This window comes from Mustelus asterias, chromosome 10 (assembly GCF_964213995.1).
Source record: "Mustelus asterias chromosome 10, sMusAst1.hap1.1, whole genome shotgun sequence".
NCBI lineage: Eukaryota > Metazoa > Chordata > Chondrichthyes > Carcharhiniformes > Triakidae > Mustelus > Mustelus asterias.
The window spans coordinates 1796207-1820305 of NC_135810.1; the positions used below are offsets into that span (position 1 = coordinate 1796207).

Here is a 24099-nt window from a genome sequence, read left to right on the forward strand (position 1 = left end):
TCCTCGGCCTTTTGGCTAAGATCAAGTGTATGGTCGGCACCCCATTGTCGGCCGCGCTTGGTTGAGGTCATTAGGTTACGCTGAGGCTTCATATGTTTCATATGAAGCAATTTTTAAAAGCGGCATCTCGGCCTTTTGGCTAAGATGCAAATGAGCTCAAGTCTTGGAGGAGGATCCTCCCCCTTCTCCAATCAGCTTGGCTCATGTAGATCAGGCCCAGGACAGGGTGGTTTGGTCGCTCGCCCTGTCTTGTCAGCCTGGATCGGAAATGTCTCAACTTGTTGAGACTCTGAATTGGATTTGATTTGATTGAATTGGAAAAGTATTTTAAAAATAAATAAATAAATAAAAATTATGGCTGGACTCCAGTGTGGAAATGTAGACTGATGCTCCCAGAGGAACACTGACTGCTCTGTTGGATCAGATAGTCTGCGGCGTTAATGTGGAAGACCCCATGGCACAGTTTTGGAGAAGAAAAAGGTGGAATATTGATTAGACACCTAACACACGTGTAGGTTTCTGATGTTAGCAGAGTTGCCACAGCATCCACATTCTGAAAGATGTGCTGGTTAGGCGCATTGACCCAAACAGGCATCAGAGTGTGGCGACTAGGGGAATTTCACAGTAACTTCATTGCAGTGTTAATGTAGGCTTTGCTTGTGACTAATAAATAAACTTTACGTTATAGAGGGTTAATTCCTATACAAATTATTAGTTTATTTATTAATAGTCACAAGTAAGGATTACATTAACACTGCAATGAAGTTACTGTGAAATTCCCCATGTCACCACAGTCCAGCACCTGTTCGGGTCAATGCACCTAACCAGCACGTCTTTCTAGGTGATAAAAAGAGAGGGACTGATAGAGAGAGGGCATAGTGTGGGAGGAAACCGGAGAAAACCCACACAAACACGGGGAGAACATGCAAACTTCATACAGACAGTGACCCAAGCCGGGAATTGAACCCAGATCCCCGGCGCTGTGAGGCAGCAGTGCTAACCACTGTGCCACCATGCCGATGAATTATTAACGAGTATGTAGATAGTTTATAAAGATGGGGGTGTGGGGGAGAGGGTGGTGAATTGACAGGACAATGTAAGCAGAGTTTGCAGTGACTACATTATAACAGCGGACACATTTCAAAAAGTGCTTATATTGGCTCTGAAATGTTTAAGACGCCTGGTGGCGACAAAAGGCGCTATTCCAATGCAAGTCTGCAAGGCAGTGGAGGTGAAGATGCGTTAAGGAGGGAGAGTGAAGGGTTAAAGTCTGGGTGGAGCTGGGAGAGGTGTCTGAGCTGTGAGGTGTCTGGGCGGGGGCAGGTTCTGGATGGGGTTCTCTATAAGAGGCAGTGGGACTGGCAGCGCAGCACTCAGTGCTGTGGGGATGGAGAAGTTGCTGCTTGTGCTCGGACTGTGTGCCCTCTGCTGCCCGCCAGCCTCCCCCTTATCTACCGGGGCTCCGCTGGGTTCCTGCGAGACGATGGCTCCCCGGCACCGGGGCTTTAGCCCCCAGACCATAGCATCCCCCCACTCCATCCTGGTGCAGAACGTCAAGAACAGCTCCAATGTGCAAGGTAGGAGCGGGGCAGCTAGTTACTGACTGGTTAATGGGATCAGCTAGTTACTGACTGATAAATAGACTGAGGGCCAGTTAGTTACTATCTGGTTAATGGGTTGGAGGTCAGTTAGTTACTGTTTGATTAGTGGGCTGTGGAACAGTTAGTCATATGCTGGGGTTTGGGAATCTGTTAGTTACTGACTGGTTAATGGGCTGGGGGGCAGTTAGTTACTGACTGGTTAATGGGTTGGGAGTCAATTAGTTAGGGTTTGGGAATCTGTTAGTTACTGTCTGGTTAGTGGGTTGGAAATCAGTTATAGTTACTGGCTGGTTAGTTATTAGGCGCCTTGCCGGTCTGGCACTGTAAACCTGTCGGTTTGTGATGTTAGCAGAGTTGCCACAGCACCCACATTATAGAGGGTTAATCCGAATACATATTATTGATGGATATGTCGACAGTTTATAAAGATGGGGGTGTGGGGAAGAGAGAGGGGGTGAATTACAGTACAGTGTATACGGGCGCCTCAGTTCAGTATGGAACTATTGTGTGCATCTTGTGTCATTTGAAAGTTGTAGTTGAGTGTTGATGATAAAGGAACGGCTTCCACTGAGAGCAGCTGAAACCAAGGATCACAGATTGAAGATAGTTTGCAAAATGACCATTGGCTGAGATGAGGTTCGAGGAATGTGCTGCCTGAAAGGGTGGTGGAAACAAAATGTAATTAGATAAATAATTGCAGGGCAACGGGGGTAAGAACAGGGCGATGAATTAGACAAATCTTTGCAGAGACAGCGCTGTGCTGTTCTGTGTTGTTCGATTCAGTGACCCTGATGAATTTTTGAAACAAGATTTTCAAATGCAGGAAATTGGTGCTGAAAGGTTTGGTCTCTTTAGTCACAGAGTCATTGAAGAGTACAGCACAGAAATGGGCCCTTCGGCCCATTGTGAATGTGCTGGCCATCGGACATCTGTGACTGTGCGGCCAAATTCCCCTCCAACTTGATTTTCAACTTTGCCAATGACACCACCGTAGTGGGTTGGATCTCAAACAATGACGAGACAGAGTACAGGAATGAGATAGAGAATCTGGTGAACTGGTGCGGCAACAATAATCTCTCCCTCAATGTCAACAAAACAAAGGAGATATACACATGTGAATATTTTCCAGCAATTTCTGTATAAATCTGATTGCCTGCCAGAGTGAAATATAAAATACAAATACCCTAAAAATCTGCTTTTTTTTCAGTCTACATACAGGGTCCAACCTACAAAGGCATCCTACTAGAAGCACGATACCCAAATGGTACAACTGCGGTTGGTACATGGGCAACACCACCAGCCAATACGAAAACAATAAAGGTACAAGCAATTTGTTTTTACATCGATACTGCATTTATAAGTCATTTTAGAATTCAGTCATAAAGAAATTTCTGCTCTAGATTTTGTCATGTTGGTGTTTTTATATCAGACCTCAGAGAATAAGCAGTGGAAGGATTCATAGGCTAATTAATAATCTGATAGGTGTGGCATAAATGCTCCGTCTATGATGTAACTATCTTTAGAGCGGCCAAACTGCGGGGGGAAGGGGGGGTTGTTTCGGTTCTATACTATACAGCAGGAGGGTTCATGTAATCTACATGACGAATAGCGTGCGAGTGTGTGTGCATGGGTGGTGGGGGTGGGTGGGGTGGGGTAGGAGGGGATTGTGGTGTACCGGGGCACACACCCTCACTGGACACCCTAACCAGATATAAACCCAGAGTTCAGAACTGGACCTCCAGAGTGAATTTCCGACTTGTCCTAACATCTCTTCTCAATTTTGTGAAATTGTTGAATTTTCCCCACAGCAGAAAGTGAGGTCCGGTGGTTAATGACACAAGCATCCTTTTAACAATGCAGTATTGTTAATATTGTCAGTCACCCATTCTGACCCAGAAAGGGTACAATTAAACGTTGTGGAATTCAAGTTGTCAATTGCTTTAAAAAAGTTTTCAAAAAGATTTTAAAAAGTTATTTTACATTTTTCTTACTTTCCCATTCAGCTCTCTTTTTCTCTCAATTCATTCTTTCCTTTCTTCTCCTTCCGCACCAAGTTTGATTTGATTTATTATTGTCACAAGTATTAGTATACAGTGAAAAGTATTGTTTCTTGTGCGCTATACAGACAAAACATACCGTTCATAGAGAAGGAAAGGAGAGAGTGCAGAATGTAGTGTTACAGTCATAGCTAGGGTGCAGAGAAAGATCAACTTAATGCAAGGTAAGTCCATTCAAAAGTCTAACAGCAGCAGGGAAGAAGCTGTTCTTGAGTTGGTTTGGTACATGACCACAGACTTTTGTATCTTTTTCCCGACAGAAGAAGGTGTGGGGGGGGGGTGTGGGTGGGGGGTTGTGGTGGGAGGTGTGGGGGCGGTGTGGGGGGGGGTGGGGTGGGGGTGGGGAGGGTGGGGGGGTGGGGGTTGTGAGGGTGGGGGTGGGGGTGGGGGATGGGAAGGGTGGGGGTGGGTGGGGGGGCGGGGTGGGGTTGGGGGGGGTGGGGGGTGGGGGATGGGGAGGGTGGGGGTGGGGGGGCGGGGTGGGGTTGGGGGGGTGGGGGGTGGGATGGGGGTGGGGGGGATGGGGGATGGGGGGGTGGGGGATGGGGAGGGTGGGGGGGTGGGGGATGGGGAGGGTGGGGGGGTGGGGGATGGGGAGGGTGGGGGGGATGGGGGGGGTGGGGGATGGGGAGGGTGGGGGGGATGGGGGATGGGGAGGGTGGGGGTGGGTGGATGGGGAGGGTGGGGGTGGGTGGGTGGGGGTGTGGGGGGGTGGGGGGGGGTTGGGGATGGGGTGGGTGGGGGGTGGGGTGCAAGCATAGTTTCAGGGTAATGGATTGGCCATTTAGGACTAAAATAAGAAAACATTCTTCACTCACTGGTTTGTGAAACTTTGGAATTCTCCAGTGCAGGGAGGTGTGAATGTTCAGTCGATGAGTATATTCGAAACTGAGATTGATTTTTGATCAGAGGGAATGTGGGGAAAGGGCTGAAAAATGGAGTTGGTCTAAAAGTTCAGCCATGACTTTATCCAATGATGGAGCAGGTTTGAAGCCTCCTGTTCCTATATTTGATCATCCATCCCTCTCGTTTACTAAGATCCCAAATACCCTGTTACAGTTTACACTTGCAGCAACTTACAGGACAATAATATTCCTAAATTGAAAGTAGGAGGAAAAGTAGTCTAGTCAGGCTGGTTGCAAGAAGCTACATCTCGGTAAATTCTGGACATCCTGTGTGCTAACCTCTTGTGTTACATTGGTCACAGTGCTTCAGCAAAATCGATAGTGCGATTACTCACTCAAACACAAATGATAAAAGCAACGAAACCATTTACACCTGGATTCCTCCATCTTTCAAGAATTGTGATCAGAAAGCTGTTGTCTTTCGGTAAGTATCGTGTTACTGGCTGAACCTAAAATTTTCCATCCCAGAAATGATCTGAGATGGTCAAACAACTTCGGGAAACAGAATCACACAGTGCAGAAGAGGCCCTTTGGCCCATCAAGTCTGTACTGACTTGTAAGAAACACCCAGTTTACCTATCCAGTCCCATTTGCCAGCACTTGGCCCATAGCCTTGAATGTTATGATGTGCCAAGTGCTCATCCAGATACTTTTTATCCACCACCGTCCCAGGCAGCGCATTCCAGACTGTCACCACCTTCTGGGTAAAAGGTTTTTCTTCACATCCCCCCTAAATCTCCTGCCCCCCATCTTGAACCTATGTCCCCTCGTGACTGACTCTTCAACTAAGGGGAATAGCTGCTCCTTATCCACTGTCCATATCTCTCATAATCTTGTACACCTCAATCAGGTCACCCCTCAGTCTTCTCTGCTCCAACGAAAACAACCCAAGCCTATCCAACCTCTCTTCATAACTGAAATGCTCCATCCCAGGCAGCATCCTGATAAATCTCCTCTGCAACCCCTCCAGTGCACTGAGTACCAATCAGCTCCATCTAAGAAATGTCACAAAAACCTGTCTGTTTTCACACCTACTCCTGGGCATCCAGTTGTGGAAATGTGAGTGTCCCAGATCTTGCTTCAGATGAACAGGGTATTCCAGCATTCACTCAAACTGGATGCTACCCATCGAGAGCAAATACACTCTTGGGTTAAAGTGAACCCGAGACAGTGTGGGAAGAGTCACTGAGACAAGATTCTGCCTGTGGAATGGCACCTGGCCAGAGTTAACCGACCTGGGTTAATGGACAAAACACTGGCAAAGTGTCTTGCGTAGACCAGACGGAACTTCATTTCCTGGAGTACTGAGTCTCTGGAATTCTGTGCAGGCTGGCAGAGTGGGCAGGAGCTTGACTGCCTCCTGATTTGGGCAGAGATCACATAGAATCCTACAGTGCAGAAGGAGGCCATTCGGCCCATCGAGTCTGCACTGACCACAATCGGTGCAGGCCCTATCTCCATAACCCCATGCATTTACCCTAGTGAGCCCCCCTATACCAAGGGGCAATTTAGCATGGCCAATCCACCTAACCCACACACCTTTGGACTGTGGGAGGAAACTGGAGCACCCGGAGGAAACCCACACAGACATGGGGAGAACATGCAAACTCCACACAGACAATCACCCAAGCTGGGAATCGAACCCGGGTCCCTGGCATTGTGAGGCAGCAGTGCCAACCACTGTGTCACCCCAACACATCATGTTGAAAGTAATTGGATTAACAGATTACACTGGATCCTTGTGATCTCCCACTGGTTTCAGTTGCCTGAGGGACAAGGAGGTGGGTAGGGGCAGTCAGAGAGGAATTCGTTCCCCTATTTGCCCTGGGGTTTGTGTCTCTTTCTCTCAGAACATTGCATGGCTGCAGGGAGCATGTGTCTGGCCATGATCCTGTGGCTGTGATGAGGAGCAGGGCAAGCTTTGTTGACCATTTCTGATGTTCAGTTTTGTCTGTTTGATATTGAAGCCAATATCCTCTGTTGCAGAGCGACTGTTGCTCAGGCCAAAGCAACTTACTGGCTAAATTTGAACTCTGAAAAAATCTGTGAGTATTCCTGACCAATTTATCTCCTTTAGCACAACTGAGCAAAATGAATTCTTAAAGTTTTAAAGTTTATTAGTGCCACAAGTAAGGCTTACATTAACACTGCAATGAAGTTACTGTGAAAATCCCCTAGTCGCCACACTCCGACGCTTGTTCGGGTACACTGAGGGAGGATTTAGCACGGCCAATGCACCCAACCAGCACGTCTTTCATACTGTGGGGGGAAACTGGAGCACCCGGAGGAAACCCACGCAGACACGGGGAGAATGTGCAGACTCCACACAGACAGTGACCCAAGCTGGGAATGGAACCCGGGTCCCTGGCGCTGTGAGGCAGCAGTGCTAACCAATTCTGTCTCCTATAAGCTGAGGAGGTCTATATTGGACCAATTAAATAACCTTGTCTAAAATGCAATACTTACTGCTGGACTGCAAGAAGGAGTTGAAGAAAAGATAAATGAAATGAGGTGACTGTCCAAGAAATCTTTGACCAACTAAACTGGATCATCAGTTTTCCAGTTAAGAGGTGATTTAATAGAACTACCTCCAGCTTTAAGATGCTGGCGTCTGGTCCAGTAACACCCAAATCCTTTATTGGGGGTAAACTTAAGCTCACGGTCCCAGCCCCAATCTGACTAGATCAGATTGCCCACTCTCCCGCTTTACAAACTGCACTTTGTTTGGCGGTCCCTTTGGGAGGGGGGGGGGGGGGGGGGGGGGGGGGGCGGGGGGCAGGGGGTAAAACTGGGCAATATGCAAAATGAAGGGAGATAACCTGAACTCCTCAGATCCTTTAGGTTACAATTATCGAAAATCCTGGAAACATTCAGCAGTTTCGTGCAGCATCAGTTATTGGAAACAGTCTCCAAACATCAGAACATTCTGATGAAAGGTTTTTTGACTTGAAGCATTCATTCTGCTTTCCAGCATTTTCTGCATGTGCAACTTTTCGATTTCTGTTTACGACATCCAGCAGCCCACAAGACGTTTAAATCTGTGTATCCGTACATTGCCCAGATACAACTCATTCCCAAAATTGCTGCAGAAAAATTATTCAAAGGATTCTTGAATTGCTGCAAAAGTTCTGGTGGTACCTGGCGTCCTAACTGAACTATGTGGACAGAAATTCTGAGCTGTGTAAGCCCAATTTCCTGATGAACAACTCCTAGTGGACAAGGCTGAGAGATTTATTTTTCTTTTAAAAGTAAAATGGCCAGGTTTCACAAATTTCTCCTCCCATTTAAATAGACTGGGACTTTTTTCTCTGGAGCGTAGGAGGCTGAGGGGTGATCTTATAGAGGTCTATAAAATAATGAGGGGCACAGATCAACTAGATAGTCAATATCTTTTCCCAAAGGTCGGGGAGTCTAAAACTAGAGGACATAGGTTTAAGGTGAGAGTGGAGAGATACAGAAGGGTCCAGAAGGGCAATTTTTTCACACAGAGGTGGTGAGTGTCTGGAACGAGCTACCAGAGGTAGTAGTAGAGGCGGGTACAATTTTGTCTTTTAAAAAGCATTTAGACAGTTACATGGGTACGATGGGTATAGAGGGATATGGGCCAAACGCAGGTAACTGGGGACTAGCTTCGGGGTTTAAAAAAAAAGGGCGGCATGGACAAGTTGTGCCGAAGGGCTTGTTTCTATGCTGTAAACTTCTATGACTCTAATTGTATCTTTACAGTAGTGGGGGAGTACTCTCAACTCCAGGTCAAGAGGGTTATGATTCAAGTTGCACATCGGAGACTTGAGCACAGTTTCCAACTCAGCTTTCAGTGCTGAATTTGGGAGCACTGCACAACTGCTGCTGCTGCCTTTGGATGAGATGTTGAACCAAAGTCTCATCTGCCCTCTAAAATGGATATAAAATATCCCATGATCACTATTTTGACACAGTAAGAAGTCTCACAACACCAGATCTCCATATCATGGCTACCATCAACACCGCAAACCGCCAGCTCAAAGTGGAGAGGATCTCCAAGAAGAACTTGCATATCGACACAGACATCAAGTTTTTACAAAGATGCAAGAAAGCAGACTAACCTGGTATTGTGAAACTTCTTACTGTGCCCACCCCAGTCCAACGCCAGCATCTCCACATCATTATTTTGACAAAATGGAGTTTCTCTTCACTACCCTGGCAACCTTTATCCAATCAACACCACAGAAACAAATTCTCTGATCATTGGCCGGGATTCTCCAGCCGTTCACGCCAGTGGGATTCTCCAGTCCCGCTGCAGTGAATGGAGAGTTGGTCATATGCCAAAGTCACCTGTCCTTGCTTGCAGGCACGACGGGGCGTGAACACTGGAGAATTTCAGCCATTATAGCACCGTTGTTTGTGGCAGCTTGCTGTGCACAAAAAAATGACTACCACCTTCCTCACATTGCAACAGTATAGCTCAAAAAGACACCATTGACTGTGACGCACTTTGGGACATCCTGATGTCAGGAAAGATGTTATAAATTCAAACTTATTCTTTATAATATTTGGTTAGGCCTCATTCATGGGGGGGGAAAAATGGCTGTTTTCAATTTTTAAACAAATGTTTTTGTTTTTACTTTATAGATGTTGCTTGTTCCGGATCTTTGATAAGCCTGTCTGGGTTTGCTGTTCTTATCACATTCATGGTTGCAGGGTTAGCTGAATTCTGAGCACCAACACAATTGTTCTGTAAATTTCATGGGTGTTTTTGAGGCAGTTTAGAATTGGTTTCTATTCTGCAAACTATTACATAATTTAAGGCCAAATTATCAAACCGGTTCCAAGGCATCATCATCTTAGCCCATTTCCATCGAGAGTTGATGATGCACAAACTCAGCTCAGCAATTGAGTTACGGTTATTCTGGATGAGGTGCGGAACTTGATGATGCCTCTAATTTGCAAACACATGGGCTCACCTGCTTATTAACATACCAAAGTTACTCTGGCAAACTTTCACTCAATTGTCAGTGCAAAGTTCGAGGGAATCGTGCATCACAAGCATTTAGCAAACAAAATTTAACTCCGGTTTCAATGAAGATTGTTAATTTCTCATTAATCCTAATTGTTAACTGTACTTAAATATTCTTAGACCTTTATTGAATGTGACTGCTTTTATGGCAGGAAGAAAATGTATTCTAGCATTACTTAAGAAATATACTTGCTTAAATCTTTTTAAAAATCTTTAATTGTAGAATCTCCAGCGACTGTCTGAATCAGCTAAGGCAGGCAGCTGTTAAATATCAGTCGTCTTGTAATCCCATGAATCCCTCTATGGTTGATGTCTAATATTGGCCTAGTGCACTCTGATTGGGATCACTGACAGTGATCAGAGGGGCTCCATTCCAAGACTAGAACTTACTGAAGTATTTTAAATGAAGAAATTGATTTAATCTGTTCACTGGGAGCCAAAAACCTGGTTAGAAGAATATACATGAGCAACATTTTTGGAGCTTTCAAGAGGATGAAATCAGAGTTGCTGCGAAGAGGGGAAAAAAGACTGAACTCAGAGTGAACAGGCCAGTAACAAGAAAACAATTAATGGATAGAAACATGTAAATATTAACGAAGGATACTGGATTCTTTTATAGTTAGTTCTTGGACTGTCTGACCATATTCAAACTTATTTAAAATTGGGATGTGTTTTACAATGTCATTGTCAGTACTTTGGAATAAAAACAAAAAAAAAGTACTTGCTGTCTTTTTTTATAAAAGCATTCAGAAATCATCCAAGCACAATGACTGTATTGATAAATCCATTTTTAATGGGTAAAGAGCAATCAATTATCCTTTTGGTGTTTACTTCATGGTTTAAGAGATTGTTTTGATATGAAGTAACAAATAGGCCCACTTTCTATAAAAACCTGTGGACAGAATTTGATGCTGGTGGGATTTTACAGTCCCGCTAAAGTCAATGGACTTTTGAATGGCCCAACTCCACTGCGACAGGGACCATAATATTCCGTTCCATTATCTGACCTGGAAACTCATTCAATGTTAGCATATCTATCCATGAAAACTGATCGGCTCTCCTTCATCTGCATAGCTGATTAATGCTCGATTGGAAAACCAAATCCTAGAGTCATGATCAACTTGAGCTTTTGTCATTATCACAATATATTGTTTGACGTTACCACATCAAATTAAGGGCTGGTTAGGGCAGATTTTGAGAGATAGAGCATTCCCTCAGGCCGCAACACAGTAGAATCCGATTGGAATGACCCTATGGATGTCTTAATTTATAAATACACGGAATGTTGCATTTTCTCAATCTTATGATTAGACCAAGTGGTCAGTTGTGCTCCAAACTCTGTTCGACGAGCCTTGCTCAGAGTTCACTGGACTTCCATTGCAAATGTTAGATGGGCCTTACGATATGGTCACAGTTAAACCTGGGAGAAAACAGAAACCGAGGAAGGAAATGACAAACCATTCCAGCTACTCTTCTCCAGTAGGTGGCTGAAGAATCTCACGTGCAAAATGAGTTAAATCTAGGACAAATGGATTACTCTTTATTTCAACCTCTCAGCTTTGTTGTTCAATAAGATTTCTACCCAAGTCACTTAGTAACACAGAAGACCAGCTGTAAACAATACAGTTTATTTCAAGAATATGTTCTACAGATTTTGTACAATAGAAATTTTAAAAAAATTAAAAAACTAAGTATTTGCATAATTTGTTTCTAGTTTGCCAGTTGCCCTACGTTTTCTCACAATCCTTTCCCAGGACATCATGCATATTAAATCAGTAATGATAACTCAAAATCCTGGTCTTCAATTGGATTCTTCAAGTGGTTATTCATTTTGTGCAAGAATTACAAACATATTCAGCTAAAACAGACCCAAACAGCAGGTCAGACTGTGGACCTCAAGTCACTTAATGAAATGCTCGAGTTAGTTCTAAATCCTCAAGCTATCTTTTACTTCTACTACAGTTAGCCTTTTGACACTGAGGGTTTGTCGTCCCACAAAATAAAGAGGATTGAAAAAACTGTTGATAATAACAGCAGAGAACCACAATGATTGTGTGTGACATTCCTCTGGCCATTGCCTTAACAAGTCTTGATTCATGCAAGTGCCTCCATGGTAAACAGAGTACAGACGCATGCACAGAACATTGTTATTATTTGCAAGTGTAATTTCTGCCTTCAAGATGCTATTAGGATCCAAAGTCAATTAAAAACACGAGTGGAATAATTGTACTTTGTAAAATAAAAGAAATAAATGCACATTTCTGCCATATACTAAAATGTAAACAAAAATGACCCTGAGTGACACTACAGTTCACTTCATAACCTAGCCTTATTTTTCTTTAAAATCTTTCAAGTTTTAGGCAGGTACCTTTAAAACAAAACTTGGAATTAGATACTATGTATTAAAAATCTGTTCAGGAAACATTTTTAAAATCTCAGTTGCTTCTATAAATTGAAGTGCACTTTAATCCATATTAACATAAATTTCTAAATACAAATCCCAGCTATCATTTGGGTACAGCAATTGGATAACCCCCATTTTCTACATCAAATGAAATGGTGTTAGGTAAACAGTACAGCAAAGTCTCGGAAGAGCTACAGCCAAAATGAACTGTGTAATTCTTAACTGGTAAAAAAATCAGTGGTCATAAACAGATGTGGTTAAATGATTAGTCACATACAGCGGTGTAATCATCAGTGTTTCGATATTTAATTAGGTTCCAAGTTCTGGAGAATTCACTAAATTCTGACTATGGCAGATGTTATATCGGTATTATCTATAATACAATATGGCCAAGGGTTGAAATCTGCTAGAATCATGATTTGTCGTTTGTCAAATATTTGGTAGCTCAGTGGTCTGACTCAGAGGCTGCGGGTTTGATTTTCACACCGGGGCATGAGAACATTTATCTACGTTGGCTGTTCTCAATGTTAAATGCACAATATATATACAAAAGAGTTATTTTTATTGTTTTCTATCTTCATGTTTCGACCATGCTCGGATTTCACTTACGCTCTTCAGAGCTCCTATCTGCTAGAGATCTTCACAGTCTGGTTTTGTAATTCAAAGCTCTTCTGAATCGCTGCAAGTGAACTTTTCAGCTGCAAGAAAGAAAAGAAAATCAGAATTGAATGGAAGAACGCTTTTTCTCCACAAGAGCACCCACAGCTGATTTCAGAAGTTTTCATGTGGCTGTCAAGTATCTGATGACCAATCACACTGTGCTAGTAGTTTCTATTGTGCCTTATTTTCACTGCAGCGCCTAACAGAAACAAATTCCTTTCAGCATTTTGCGATTTAGTGAAATAAACAGTTAAATAAAGTGTTCACCTGAACAAGGTTAGCTATTGTGTTATAGAGGAAATGAATCCTACTAGAGTCAGTCAAGAATCCTTCTTTCAAAACAAATCCACTCACCGCTAGATTACACATTAATGTTCATAAAATCCATGGCCTAGGAAATGCAGGAATTGATATAAAAGAAATGAGGCTGGGAACTTCCCCTCCTGATCAAGTTACAGCAACGGGACTGCAATGAAAACCTTATAGTTATGGAACTGGAGAGGAAATTCTGGATTGTTCCTACTGAAAGCATTGAACATAAAACACGAGAAACTTATTCTTTGAATGCAGAAATATGAAATTAGAAATTTTAACTAAACTGAAGAGTTTTTAAAAGCACAATACTTCACTGAGCCTCAAACTGCTCTAACATCACCTTAGGTGGCGTCATGTCAAACATTGCTTTATAATGTTCATGTGCTGGACATATAACATTCAAGATGCTATGCAAATGTACGTTGTCATAATTTTTATTTTTCATTTGAGGAGGTTTGCATTTTATCCCTAACTCTGATCACTTACTTGACATTTAACTTGAGATGAAAAATCTGTGGTATAAATCATAATTGCATTTACATTATTTCTAATATCAAAACACAAATCAGAAGCGAGAAAGGTAATGAAGATAACTTCAAAACAAAATAAAAAATTAGTGTTCCACTGGGAAACATTAAATAGCAGCAGATGAGATAGGAGCTGTGGCATTAATGTAGCCTGCTGTGACCAGTGTTCTTGTGCAGGATTGCTGAATTTATCGTGTGGAGCGATAGGAATCAGGGCTGCATAAGCAGCTGGGATTGGGGGAATACAAAGATCTTGCAAGGTTGGAGTGTCGGAGCAACTGACATATTCGGAAGGACAGACAGGAAGATCAGAGAGGTGGCATAGCTCTGATATTTAGGGATGGCATCAGGTCGGTAGTGAGAGATGATATAGGTTCTATGGACTGAAAGGTTGAATCTATTTGGGTGGAAATCAGAAAAAGCGAAGAGAAAAAGTAACTGATAGGCATAGTTTATAGGCCACCAAATAACAACATCACGGTGAGGTGGACAATAAACAAAGAAATAACTGATGTAAAAATGGTATGGCAATTATCATGGGGATTTTAATCTACATGTCGATTGGTCAAACCAGGTCGGTCAAGGCAGCCTCGAGGAGGGTTCATAGAATGTATCCGCGATAGTTTCCTCAAACAGTATGTAATGGAACTTGAGAGAGCAAGCTATCCTAGATTTGGTCCTGTGTAATGAGACAGGAATAATTAATGATCTCACAGTTAGGGATCCTCTCGGAAGAAGTGGTCACAGTATGGTTGAATTTAAAATACAGATGGAGCATGAGAAGGTAAAATCCAATACCCAGTGTCTTGTGCTTAAACAAAGGAGACTACAAAGAGATGAGGAAGGGGTTGGCTAAGGTAGACTGGGAGCAAATACTTTATGGTGGGACAATTGAGGAACAGTGGAGGACTTTCAAAGTGATTTTTCACAGTGCTCAGCAAAAGTATATAGCAGTGATAAGGAAGGACTGTAGAACAAGAGATAATCAGCCATGGGTATCTAAGGAAATAAAGGAGGATATCAAATTGAAAGAAAATGCATACAAAGTGGCAAAGATTAGTGGGAAACTAGAGGATTGGGAAATCTTTAAAGGTCAACAGAAAGCCACAAAGAAGCTATAAACAAAAGTAAGATGGATTACGAGAGTAAACTAGCTCAGAATATAAAAACATATCGCAAAATTTTCTATAAATATAAAATGAAAAAGAGTGGCTAAGGTGAACATTGGTCCTTCAGAGGATGAGAAAGGGGATTTAATAACGGGAAATGAGGAAATGGCCAAGGCATTGAACAAGTATTTTGTGTCGGTCTTCAGTGGAAGGCACATTACATGCCAAAAAATTGATGACAAGGGGGCTATGGCAGGTGAGGACCTAGAAACGATCTTTATCATTAAAAAGAGGTAGTGTTGGGCAAGCTAATGGGACTAAAAGGTAGACAAGCCTCCTGGCCCTGATGGAATGCATCCCAGGGTACTAAAAGAGATGGCGGGAGAAGTAGCATATGTGCCTGTGGCAATTTACCAAACTTCGCTGGACTTTGGGGTAGTTCTGGCAGATTGGAAAACAGCAAATGTGACGCCACTGTTTAAAAAAGGAGGTAGACAAAAGGCAGGTAACTATAGGCCGGTTAGCTTAACTTCTGTAGTGGAGAAAATGCCTGAATCTATCAAGGAAGAAATAGCGAGACATCTGGATATAAATTGTCCCATGGGAAGACGCAGCATGAGTTCATGAAAGGCAACTCATGTTTAACTAATTTACTGGAACTTTGAGGACATTACATGCGCAATGGACAACAGGGAACCGGTGGATGTGGTGTATCTGGGTTTCCAATAGGCATTTGACAAGATGTCACACAAAAGGCTGCTGCATAAGATAAAGGTGCATGGTGTTACAGGCAATGTATTAGCATGGATAGAGGATTGGTTAACTAACAGAAAGCAAAGAGTGGGGATAAATAGGTGTTTTTCTGGTTGGCGATCAGTGACTAGTGGTGTGCCTCAGGGATCAGTGTTAGGACCGCAATTGTTTACGATTTACATAGATGATTTGGAGTTGGCGACCAAGTGTAGTATGTCAATGTTCGCAGATGACACTAAGATGAGTGGCAGAGCAAAGTGTGCAAAGGACTCGGAAAGTCTGCAGAGGGATATAGATATTTTGAGTGAGTGGGCGAGGGTCTGGCAGATGGAGTGCATTGTTGGTAAATGTGAGGTCATTCATTTTAGCAGGAACAACAGCAAAATGGACTATTATTTAAATGGTAAAAAAATTGCAGCATGCTGCTGTGCAGAGGGAGCCGAGTGTCCTTGTGCAGGAATCACAAAAAATTGGTTTGCAGGTGCAACAGGTAATTATGAAGGCAAATGGAATTTTGTCCTTCATTGCTAGAGGGTGGAGTTTAAAAACAGGGAGGTTATGTTGCAGCTGTATAAGGAGCTGGTGAGGCCACACCTGGAGTACTGTGTACAGTTTTGGTCTCCTTACGTGAGAAAGGATATACGGGCACTGGAGGAAAGGTACAGAGGAGATTCACTAGGTTGATTCCAGAGTTGAGGGGGTTGGCTTATGAGGAGAGACCGAGTAGACAGTAGATGCTCATTGGAATTCAGAAGAATGAGGGGCGATCTTATAGAAACATATAAAATTATGAAGGGAATAGATAACAGAAGCAGGGAGGTGGTTTCCATTGGCGGGTGTGTATATGGAATGAGCTGCCAGAGGAGGTGGTAGAGGCGGGTACAATTACAACATTTAAAAGACATTTGGACAGGTACATGGATGAGAAAGATTTAGAGGGATACGGGCCAAATGCAGGCAAGTGGGACTAGTTCAATTTAGGAAATCTGGTCAGCATGGAACAGTTGGGCCAAAGTGCCTGTTTCTGTGCTGTATATCTCTATGACTGACTGATTTTACAATGGTAGTCATGATGTGGAGATGCCGGCGTTGGACTGGGGTAAACACAGTAAGAAGTTTAACAACACCAGGTTAAAGTCCAACAGGTTTATTTGGTAGCAAAAGCCACACAAGCTTTCGAAGCTCTAAGCCCCTTCTTCAGGTGAGTGGGAATTCTGTTCACAAACAGAGCTTACAAAGACACAGACTCAATTTACATGAATAATGGTTGGAATGCGAATACTTACAACTAATCAAGTCTTTAAGAAACAAAACAATGGGAGTGGAGAGAGCATCAAGACAGGCTAAAAAGATGTGTATTGTCTCCAGACAAGACAGCCAGTGAAACTCTGCAGGTCCACGCAACTGTGGGAGTTACAAATAGTGTGACATGAACCCAATATCCCGGTTGAGGCCGTCCTCGTGTGTGCGGAACTTGGCTATCAGTTTCTGCTCAGCGACTCTGCACTGTCGTGTGTCGCGAAGGCCGCCTTGGAGAACGCTTACCCGAATATCAGAGGCCGAATGCCCGTGACCGCTGAAGTGCTCCCCAACAGGAAGAGAACAGTCTTGCCTGGTGATTGTCGAGCAGTGTTCATTCATCCGTTGTCGCAGCGTCTGCATAGTTTCCCCAATGTACCATGCCTCGGGACATCCTTTCTTGCAGCGTATCAGGTAGACAACGTTGGCCGAGTTGCAAGAGTATGTACCGTGTACCTGGTAAACTTTTTTGGTTATTCTCTGTTTAAAGTAGTTTGCAACTTTCTTCTGTCTTGCTCTTTTAGGACAGGTCCTGCAGTTGTTTGAGACTTTTTCTCTTTTACTTCTGAACTTGTTTAACTGAAGCAACTCTACATTTCCTTTTCAATTCTGAAACACAGCTTTCTTCGAGCTGGGAATATCAGTTATCACGCTGTTCTTTATACTCCCTCTTCTCTCCGGAATCTTGCCATTTCTCTCTTTTTTTTTTATAGCCTCTCTCTGAGCTCTGAAATCTCACCACTTCTCTCCGAAGTGTGTTGAAGCAGCCCTGGAGAAGTTGGTGAGCCATGCAGTTTCCACACGAAGAAGCGATTTGGAGAAAGCCAAGCACTAAGGCAGCTAACCCTCCCAACTTGCTTACAAGCCTGCCGAAATCTCTTTTAAACAGACTCAGTGACTGAGTTTCCACAGCCTGCTCAGGTAGGAAATGCCAAACATGCATCATCCTCGAGTAAAAAGAGAAATCCTCTCATCTCTACTCCTAAGTAGAAATTGTGCCCCCGGTTCTGGACTCCCCAACCAGGGGAAACATTTATTCTTCTATTTTGTGGGTTTCAATGTGATCACTTCTCATTCTTCAAAACTCTAGAGAATACAGGCCCAGTTTGCCCAATCTTTCTTCATGGGGCAGTCCCACCATCCTAGGAACAAGTCTGGTGAACCTGTTATGGGGGACAGGCAGGAAAGTGGAGTTAAGACCATAATCAGACCAGTCATGATCTTATCAAATGTTAGAGCATGTTTGATGGGCTGAATGGCCTGCTCCTGCTCCTAATTCTTATGATCATACAACTGTTGTAGCTTGTGAATTCTGTTCATAAAGCGGACAATGGGTGAGGAGGGGGGGCGGTTTAGATTAGTCTGAAGGTTCACCATACCCACTGTATCTCTGCTTTTTATTCATTTATTGCCCATCCCTAATTGCCCTTCAGAAGGTGGTGGTGAGCTGCCTACTTGAACCATTGCAGTCCATGTGGTGTAGGTACTGCCCCAGTGCTGTTAGGGAAGGAATTCCAGAATTTTGGCTCTGATGCACTAGGCCAAGGGTTTTTTTGGGAATATAGTCTTTAAAGAAAATAGTCTTTGAACCTCCCTGCTCAATACTTAGCCCGCCAGGTCACTTAGGGTTGGACTCTGGAAGATCCTGGCTGCTGGCATGGTTGAGACAGAGGCGAAGGCAGTGTTGTGACAGCAGGATTAGTTGCGCCTCCGCCATAGAAATTCAGCCCCAGATCTTCAGGAATGTTCCCCACTTGTCATACCTGTTCCAGAAGTGAAATGGAATCATTGATCACTGTCCGCAGGTGTTGAAATTCAGCATTATCCTTGTGTTTAGTTTCCTGCTTTATTATTGTCTCTTGATCCAAACTATAGAAAAAAGGAAAATAATACAGACTGAGAAAAACGTTAAGAACCTTTCACCACATGGTTTAAACTAGATACAAAAATTTGCAGAAAGGCACAAGCAAAATTACAGTAGTTGTGAACATTCTTCCTCAATGCCTGGACCCCTTCCATCAAGGAGACGTGTCATTGTCAGTTAGTTTGTATTCGGGGACAAATCTGACCAAGTGAACATATTAGTTAAGCAATATGAATATTTCCTGCCTCTATAGTTTCTTGCCTAGATACCTTTGCTGGAAGAAATTACCAAGCCTAATCTGCATGAGAAAATTCACCAGGGGATCCTCGAGGCAAATAAATTAGATAAAAGCAAACTAATGTGGATGTTGGAAATCTGAAGAAATAAACAGAAAGCACTGGAAAGACTCAGCGGCAAAACGTGGAGAGAGATACAAGGGCATTGGCCACGATTGGCTGTGTAATGCCTGGCACAGATCGCATTGGAGTGGAGCAGGGTCAGAGAATCCCGGGTGCGGGGTCTAGTGCACTCAGTGCTGGCGCGAAACCCTATTGCGATCCTCCCGGCCACTGCACCAGATGTAAATTTTGAGTCTGAGGCTGGATTCTCCCTGCTCCTGGGATTCTCCGACCCTCAAACACAGCAAGAACCCACGAGAATCACTACTGGTCTCCACAAATGGATGGCCTTCTGGAAGGATGTCTGATGCACATTCGAGTGAGATGAGGCGAACTATATATTAGGAGGCTGATTTATTTTAGAATGGTCAGCTCAGGCTGACTGATAGCACTCGAGCCTGCGTCAGAAGGTTCTGTATTCACCCTCATTCCAGAAACCTGAGCCCATAAAATAATCTGGCTTTTCCAGTGCAGTATTGAGGGAGCACTGCGTTGCCTGCCTTTCAGATGAGACATTAAATGAAGGTCCTGCCTATCTTCTCAGAGGGATGTAAAATATTCCATGGAACTATTTGAAGTAGTTCTCATTTTCATCTGCTCATTACTTTTTGCATAAGCTTACTGGGTGTAAATTGGCTGCCGTATTTCAGCAATGATTACCTTTCAAAAGATGCTTCACTAGTTGTGAAAACAGTTTGGGACATCCTGAGGGATGTGATAGGTGCTATATCAATTCAAGTTCTTAAAAAAAATTGTGAATGGAAAAACATATACAGTTTACATACATTTACTCTATTTGATAATGCTTCCCACAAAATAGAAAATACTTGCCACACTATTGTCAGTAACAGGTTAAAGACTTCTCAGACAAACAGCAGATGTTGGGAGTATAACACCTTCAATTTTTTTCTTTTTAACATCGCTTCTGACCTGACCACCACTTACCCAATGCTCAGCTTTTCCGATGTTCTTATTTTGTTCGATAAATGGATCTTTTGAGCCACAGCTTCTATGTTCAAAAGTTTTAAAAACAGGCCCAAGTTTAACAAGGCTAGGATACAGAGTCTGGAAAATAAGACAAATTGATTTAGAGCGGGTTCCAGGATGCAAGCTGTTCCCACAGAAAAATTGTACTATTTGGTAAAACAACAATTACAAAAATGCTTATTAATTTTTATAGATTATCTCAAATTTGTAGCCCTTCCATTTGTACATGAGGCTTCATCATTTTTGAATGGAACAAATATTTATGATACACTGCGCATGAGTCTTCAGGATGGCAACCCGAGAACCAGCATGGACATAATCCTTTAAATTGTTTGGCTCACTGATGCCTGGTTGACAGACACAGGTTTCTATGACCTCTTCACGGATGCCTACAAAAGAACTTACAGCAAACAAACTAGCCACTCAGCTCAACTGCTCTATAACCCACACAGGCATTCTCTCTCTTTGCCTTTGACAAGGTACCGCATGTAGGTTGTTGCACAAGGTTAAATCTCACGGGATCCAGGGTGAGGTATCTAAATGGATACAAAATTGGCTTCTTGATAAAAGCCAGAGGGTGGTTGTAGAGGGTTGTTTTTCAAACTGGAGGCCTGTGACCAGCGGTGTGCCTCAGGGATCAGTGCTGGGTCCACTGTTATTTGTCATTTATATTAATGATTTGGATGAGAAGATAGGAGGCATGGTTAGTAAGTAAGATTGGTGGCATAGTGTCAGTGAAGAAAGTTATCTCCAATTGCAATGGGATCTTGATCAATTGGGCCAGTGGGCTGACGAATGGCAGATGGAGTTTAATTTCGACAAATGAGAGGTGATGCATTTTGGTAGATTGAACCAGGGCAGGACTTACTCAATTAATGGTAGGGTGTTGGGGAGAGTTACAGAACAAAGAGATCTAGGGGTACATGTTCATAGATCCTTGAAAGTGGAGTCACAGGTGGACAGAGTGGTGAAGGCAGCATTCGGCATACTTGGTTTCATCGGTCAGAACATTGAATACAGGAGTTGGAATGTCTTGTTGAAGTTGTACAAGACATTGGTAAGGCCACACCTGGAATACTGTGTGCAATTCTGGTCACCCTATTATAGAAAGGATATTATTAAACTAGAAAGAGTGCAGAAAAGATTTACTAGGATGCTACCGGGACTTGATGGTTTGAGTTATGAGTGGCTGGATCGACTGGGACTTTTTTCTCTGGAGCATAGGAGGCTGAGGGGTGATCTTATAGAGGTCTATAAAATAATGAGGGGCACAGATCAGCTAGATAGTCAATATCTTTTCCCAAAGGTAGGGGAGTCAAAAACTAGAGGGCATAGGTTTAAGGGGAGAGATACAAAAGTGTCCAGAGGGGCAATTTTTTCACACAGAGGGTGGCGAGTGTCTGGAACAAGCTGTCAGAGGTAGTAGTAGAGGCGGGTGCAATTTTGTCTTTTAAAAAGCATTTAGATCGTTACATGGGTACGATGTGTATAGAGGGATATGGGCTAAATGCAGGCAATTGGGATTAGCTTCGGGGTTTAAAAAAAAAGGGCGGCATGGACAAGTTGGGCCGAAGGGCCTGTTTCCATGCTGTAAACCTCTATGACTTTCCTTCTTTCAACTCGCTCCATCGGCATATCCTTCCAACTCTTTCTCTCTCCTGTGATTATCTGGCTTCCCCTGAAATGCATCTACGCTACTCACCTCAACCACTCCCTGTAGCAATGAGTTTCACATTCCCTTTGGGTAAGGAAATTTCACCTGATTTCCCTTGCAGATTTAATACTGATTGTTATACGTTTAAGTGATTGCATGATTGCCAGTCACATGATTTGAGGGTGATGGCATTAGAGTGTGTCAAGGCTCCTCTTTAGTTTTATTTTATACTCTGTACAGGCAACAGCTCCCATAATAAATCTGTTATTATCTGAATCTACATATGCAAATCACATCTTTTTCTTTAAAACCCATGACCTCTAACATAGGACATGGCAGTCTTCTCTATGTTTATCCCTTCATCTTCAAAAAATCTTCCTGATTGGTATGACCTCTTACTTCTGATATCACATTTGTAAAGCGTTTCTGCACTTTCTCCAGTGCCTCCATCCTTTTTTATAAGATGGAGCCCAGAACTGTGGTCATTAGAACATAGAACAGTACAGCACAGAACAGGCCCTTCGGCCCACGATGTTGTGCCGAGCTTTATCTGAAACCAAGATCAAGCTATCCCACTCCCTATCATCCTGGTGTGCTCCATGTGCCTATCCAATAACCGCTTAAATGTTCCTAAAGTGTCTGACTCCACTATCACTGCAGGCAGTACATTCCACACCCCAACCACTCTCTGCGTAAAGAACCTACCTCTGATATCCTTCCTATATCTCCCACCATGAACCCTATAGTTATGCCCCCTTGTAATAGCTCCATCCACCCGAGGAAATAGTCTTTGAACGTTCACTCTATCTATTCCCTTCATCATTTTATAAACCTCTATTAAGTCTCCCCTCAGCCTCCTCCGCTCCAGAGAGAACAGCCCTAGCTCCCTCAACCTTTCCTCATAAGACCTACCCTCCAAACCAGGCAGCATCCTGGTAAATCTCCTCTGCACTCTTTCCAGCACTTCCACATCCTTCTTATAGTGAGGTGACCAGAACTGCACACAATATTCCAAACGTGGTCTCACCAAGGTCCTGTACAGTTGCAGCATAACCCCACGGCTCTTAAACTCCAACCCCCTGTTAATAAAAGCTAACACACTATAGGCCTTCTTCACAGCTCTATCCACTTGAGTGGCAACCTTTAGAGATCTGTGAATATGGACCCCAAGATCTCTCTGTTCCTCCACAGCCTTCAGAACCCTACCTTTGACCCTGTAATCCACATTTAAATTAGTCCTACCAAAATGAATCACCTCACATTTATCAGGGTTAAACTCCGTTTGCCATTTTTCAGCCCAGCTTTGCATCCTATCTATGTCTCTTTGCAGCCTACAACAGCCCTCCACCTCATCCATTACTCCACCAATCTTGGTGTCATCAGCAAATTTACTGATCCACCCTTCAGCCCCCTCCTCTAAGTCATTAATAAAAATCACAAAGAGCAGAGGACCAAGCACGGATCCCTGTGGCACTCTGCTAGCAACCTGCCTCCAGTCTGAAAATTTTCCATCCACCACCACCCTCTGTCTTCGATCAGATAGCCAGTTACCTATCCAATCGGCCAACTTTCCCTCTATCCCACACCTCCTTACTTTCATCATAAGCCGACCATGGGGGACCTTATCAAACACCTTACTAAAATCCATGTATATGACATCAACTGCCCTACCTTCATCAACACACTTAGTTACCTCCTCAAAAAATTCTATCAAATTTGTGAGGCACGACTTGCCCTTCATGAATCCGTGCTGACTATCCCGGATTAATCCGCATATTTCTAAATGGTCGTAAATCCCATCCCTAAGGACCTTTTCCATCAATTTACCAACCACCAAAGTAAGACTAACCGGTCTATAATTACCAGGGTAATTTCTATTCCCTTTCTTGAACAGAGGAACAACATTCGCCACTCTCCAGTCCTCTGGCACCATCCCCATGGACAGTGAGGACCCAAAGATCAAAGCCAAAGGCTCTGCAATCTCATCCCTTGCCTCCCAAAGAATCCTAGGATATATTTCATCAGGCCCAGGGGACTTATTGACCTTCAGTTTATTCAAAACTGCCAGTACATCCTCCCTGCGAACATCTATTTCCTCCAGCCTATTAGCCTGTAACACCTTCTCTTCCTCAAAAACATGGCCCCTCTCCTTGGTGAACACTGAAGAAAAGTATTCATTCATCACCTCGCCTATCTCTACTGACTCCATACACAAGTTCCCACTACTGTCCTTGACCGGCCCTAACCTCACCCTGGTCATTCTTTTATTCCTCACACAAGAGTAAAAAGCCTTGGGGTTTTCCTTGATCCGACTCGCCAAGGACTTCTCATGTCCCCTCCTAGCTCTCCTAAGCCCCTTTTTCAGCTCATTCCTTGCTAACTTGTAACCCTCAATCGAGCCATCTGAACCTTGTTTCCTCATCCCTACATAAGCTTCCCTCTTCCTTTTCACAAAACATTCCACCTCTTTTGTGAACCATGGTTCCCTCACTCGGCCATTTCCTCCCTGCCTGACAGGGACATACCTATCAAGGACACCCAGTATTTGTTCCTTGAAAAAGTTCCACTTT

The 24099-nt window shown here is 43.4% G+C and overlaps 2 protein-coding genes across 10 annotated transcripts in view; one reads left to right on the forward strand and one right to left on the reverse strand.

The window, feature by feature from the left end:
- The first annotated feature begins 1353 nt into the window (after window positions 1–1353).
- Window positions 1354–11260, forward strand: LOC144499498 (putative defense protein 3). Its single transcript, XM_078221506.1, has 5 exons — window positions 1354–1577; window positions 2809–2921; window positions 4866–4987; window positions 6550–6608; window positions 9175–11260. The coding sequence occupies exons 1-5, from the start codon at window positions 1388–1390 to the stop codon at window positions 9258–9260; spliced, it is 570 nt and encodes a 189-aa protein (XP_078077632.1). The 5' UTR covers window positions 1354–1387; the 3' UTR covers window positions 9261–11260.
- gramd1c (GRAM domain containing 1c) overlaps window positions 11172–24099 on the reverse strand; it is a 66130-nt gene continuing 53202 nt past the window's right edge. For all 9 annotated transcript variants that reach the window (XM_078221492.1, XM_078221493.1, XM_078221498.1 and 6 more), the window contains 3 exons: window positions 19834–19953; window positions 18390–18495; window positions 11172–12661 (listed from right to left, as the gene is read on the reverse strand). In XM_078221492.1, coding sequence (XP_078077618.1) covers window positions 12587–12661; window positions 18390–18495; window positions 19834–19953 — 301 coding nt within the window. In that variant the 3' untranslated portion in view covers window positions 11172–12586. The remainder of the gene's footprint in view (window positions 12662–18389; window positions 18496–19833; window positions 19954–24099) is intronic.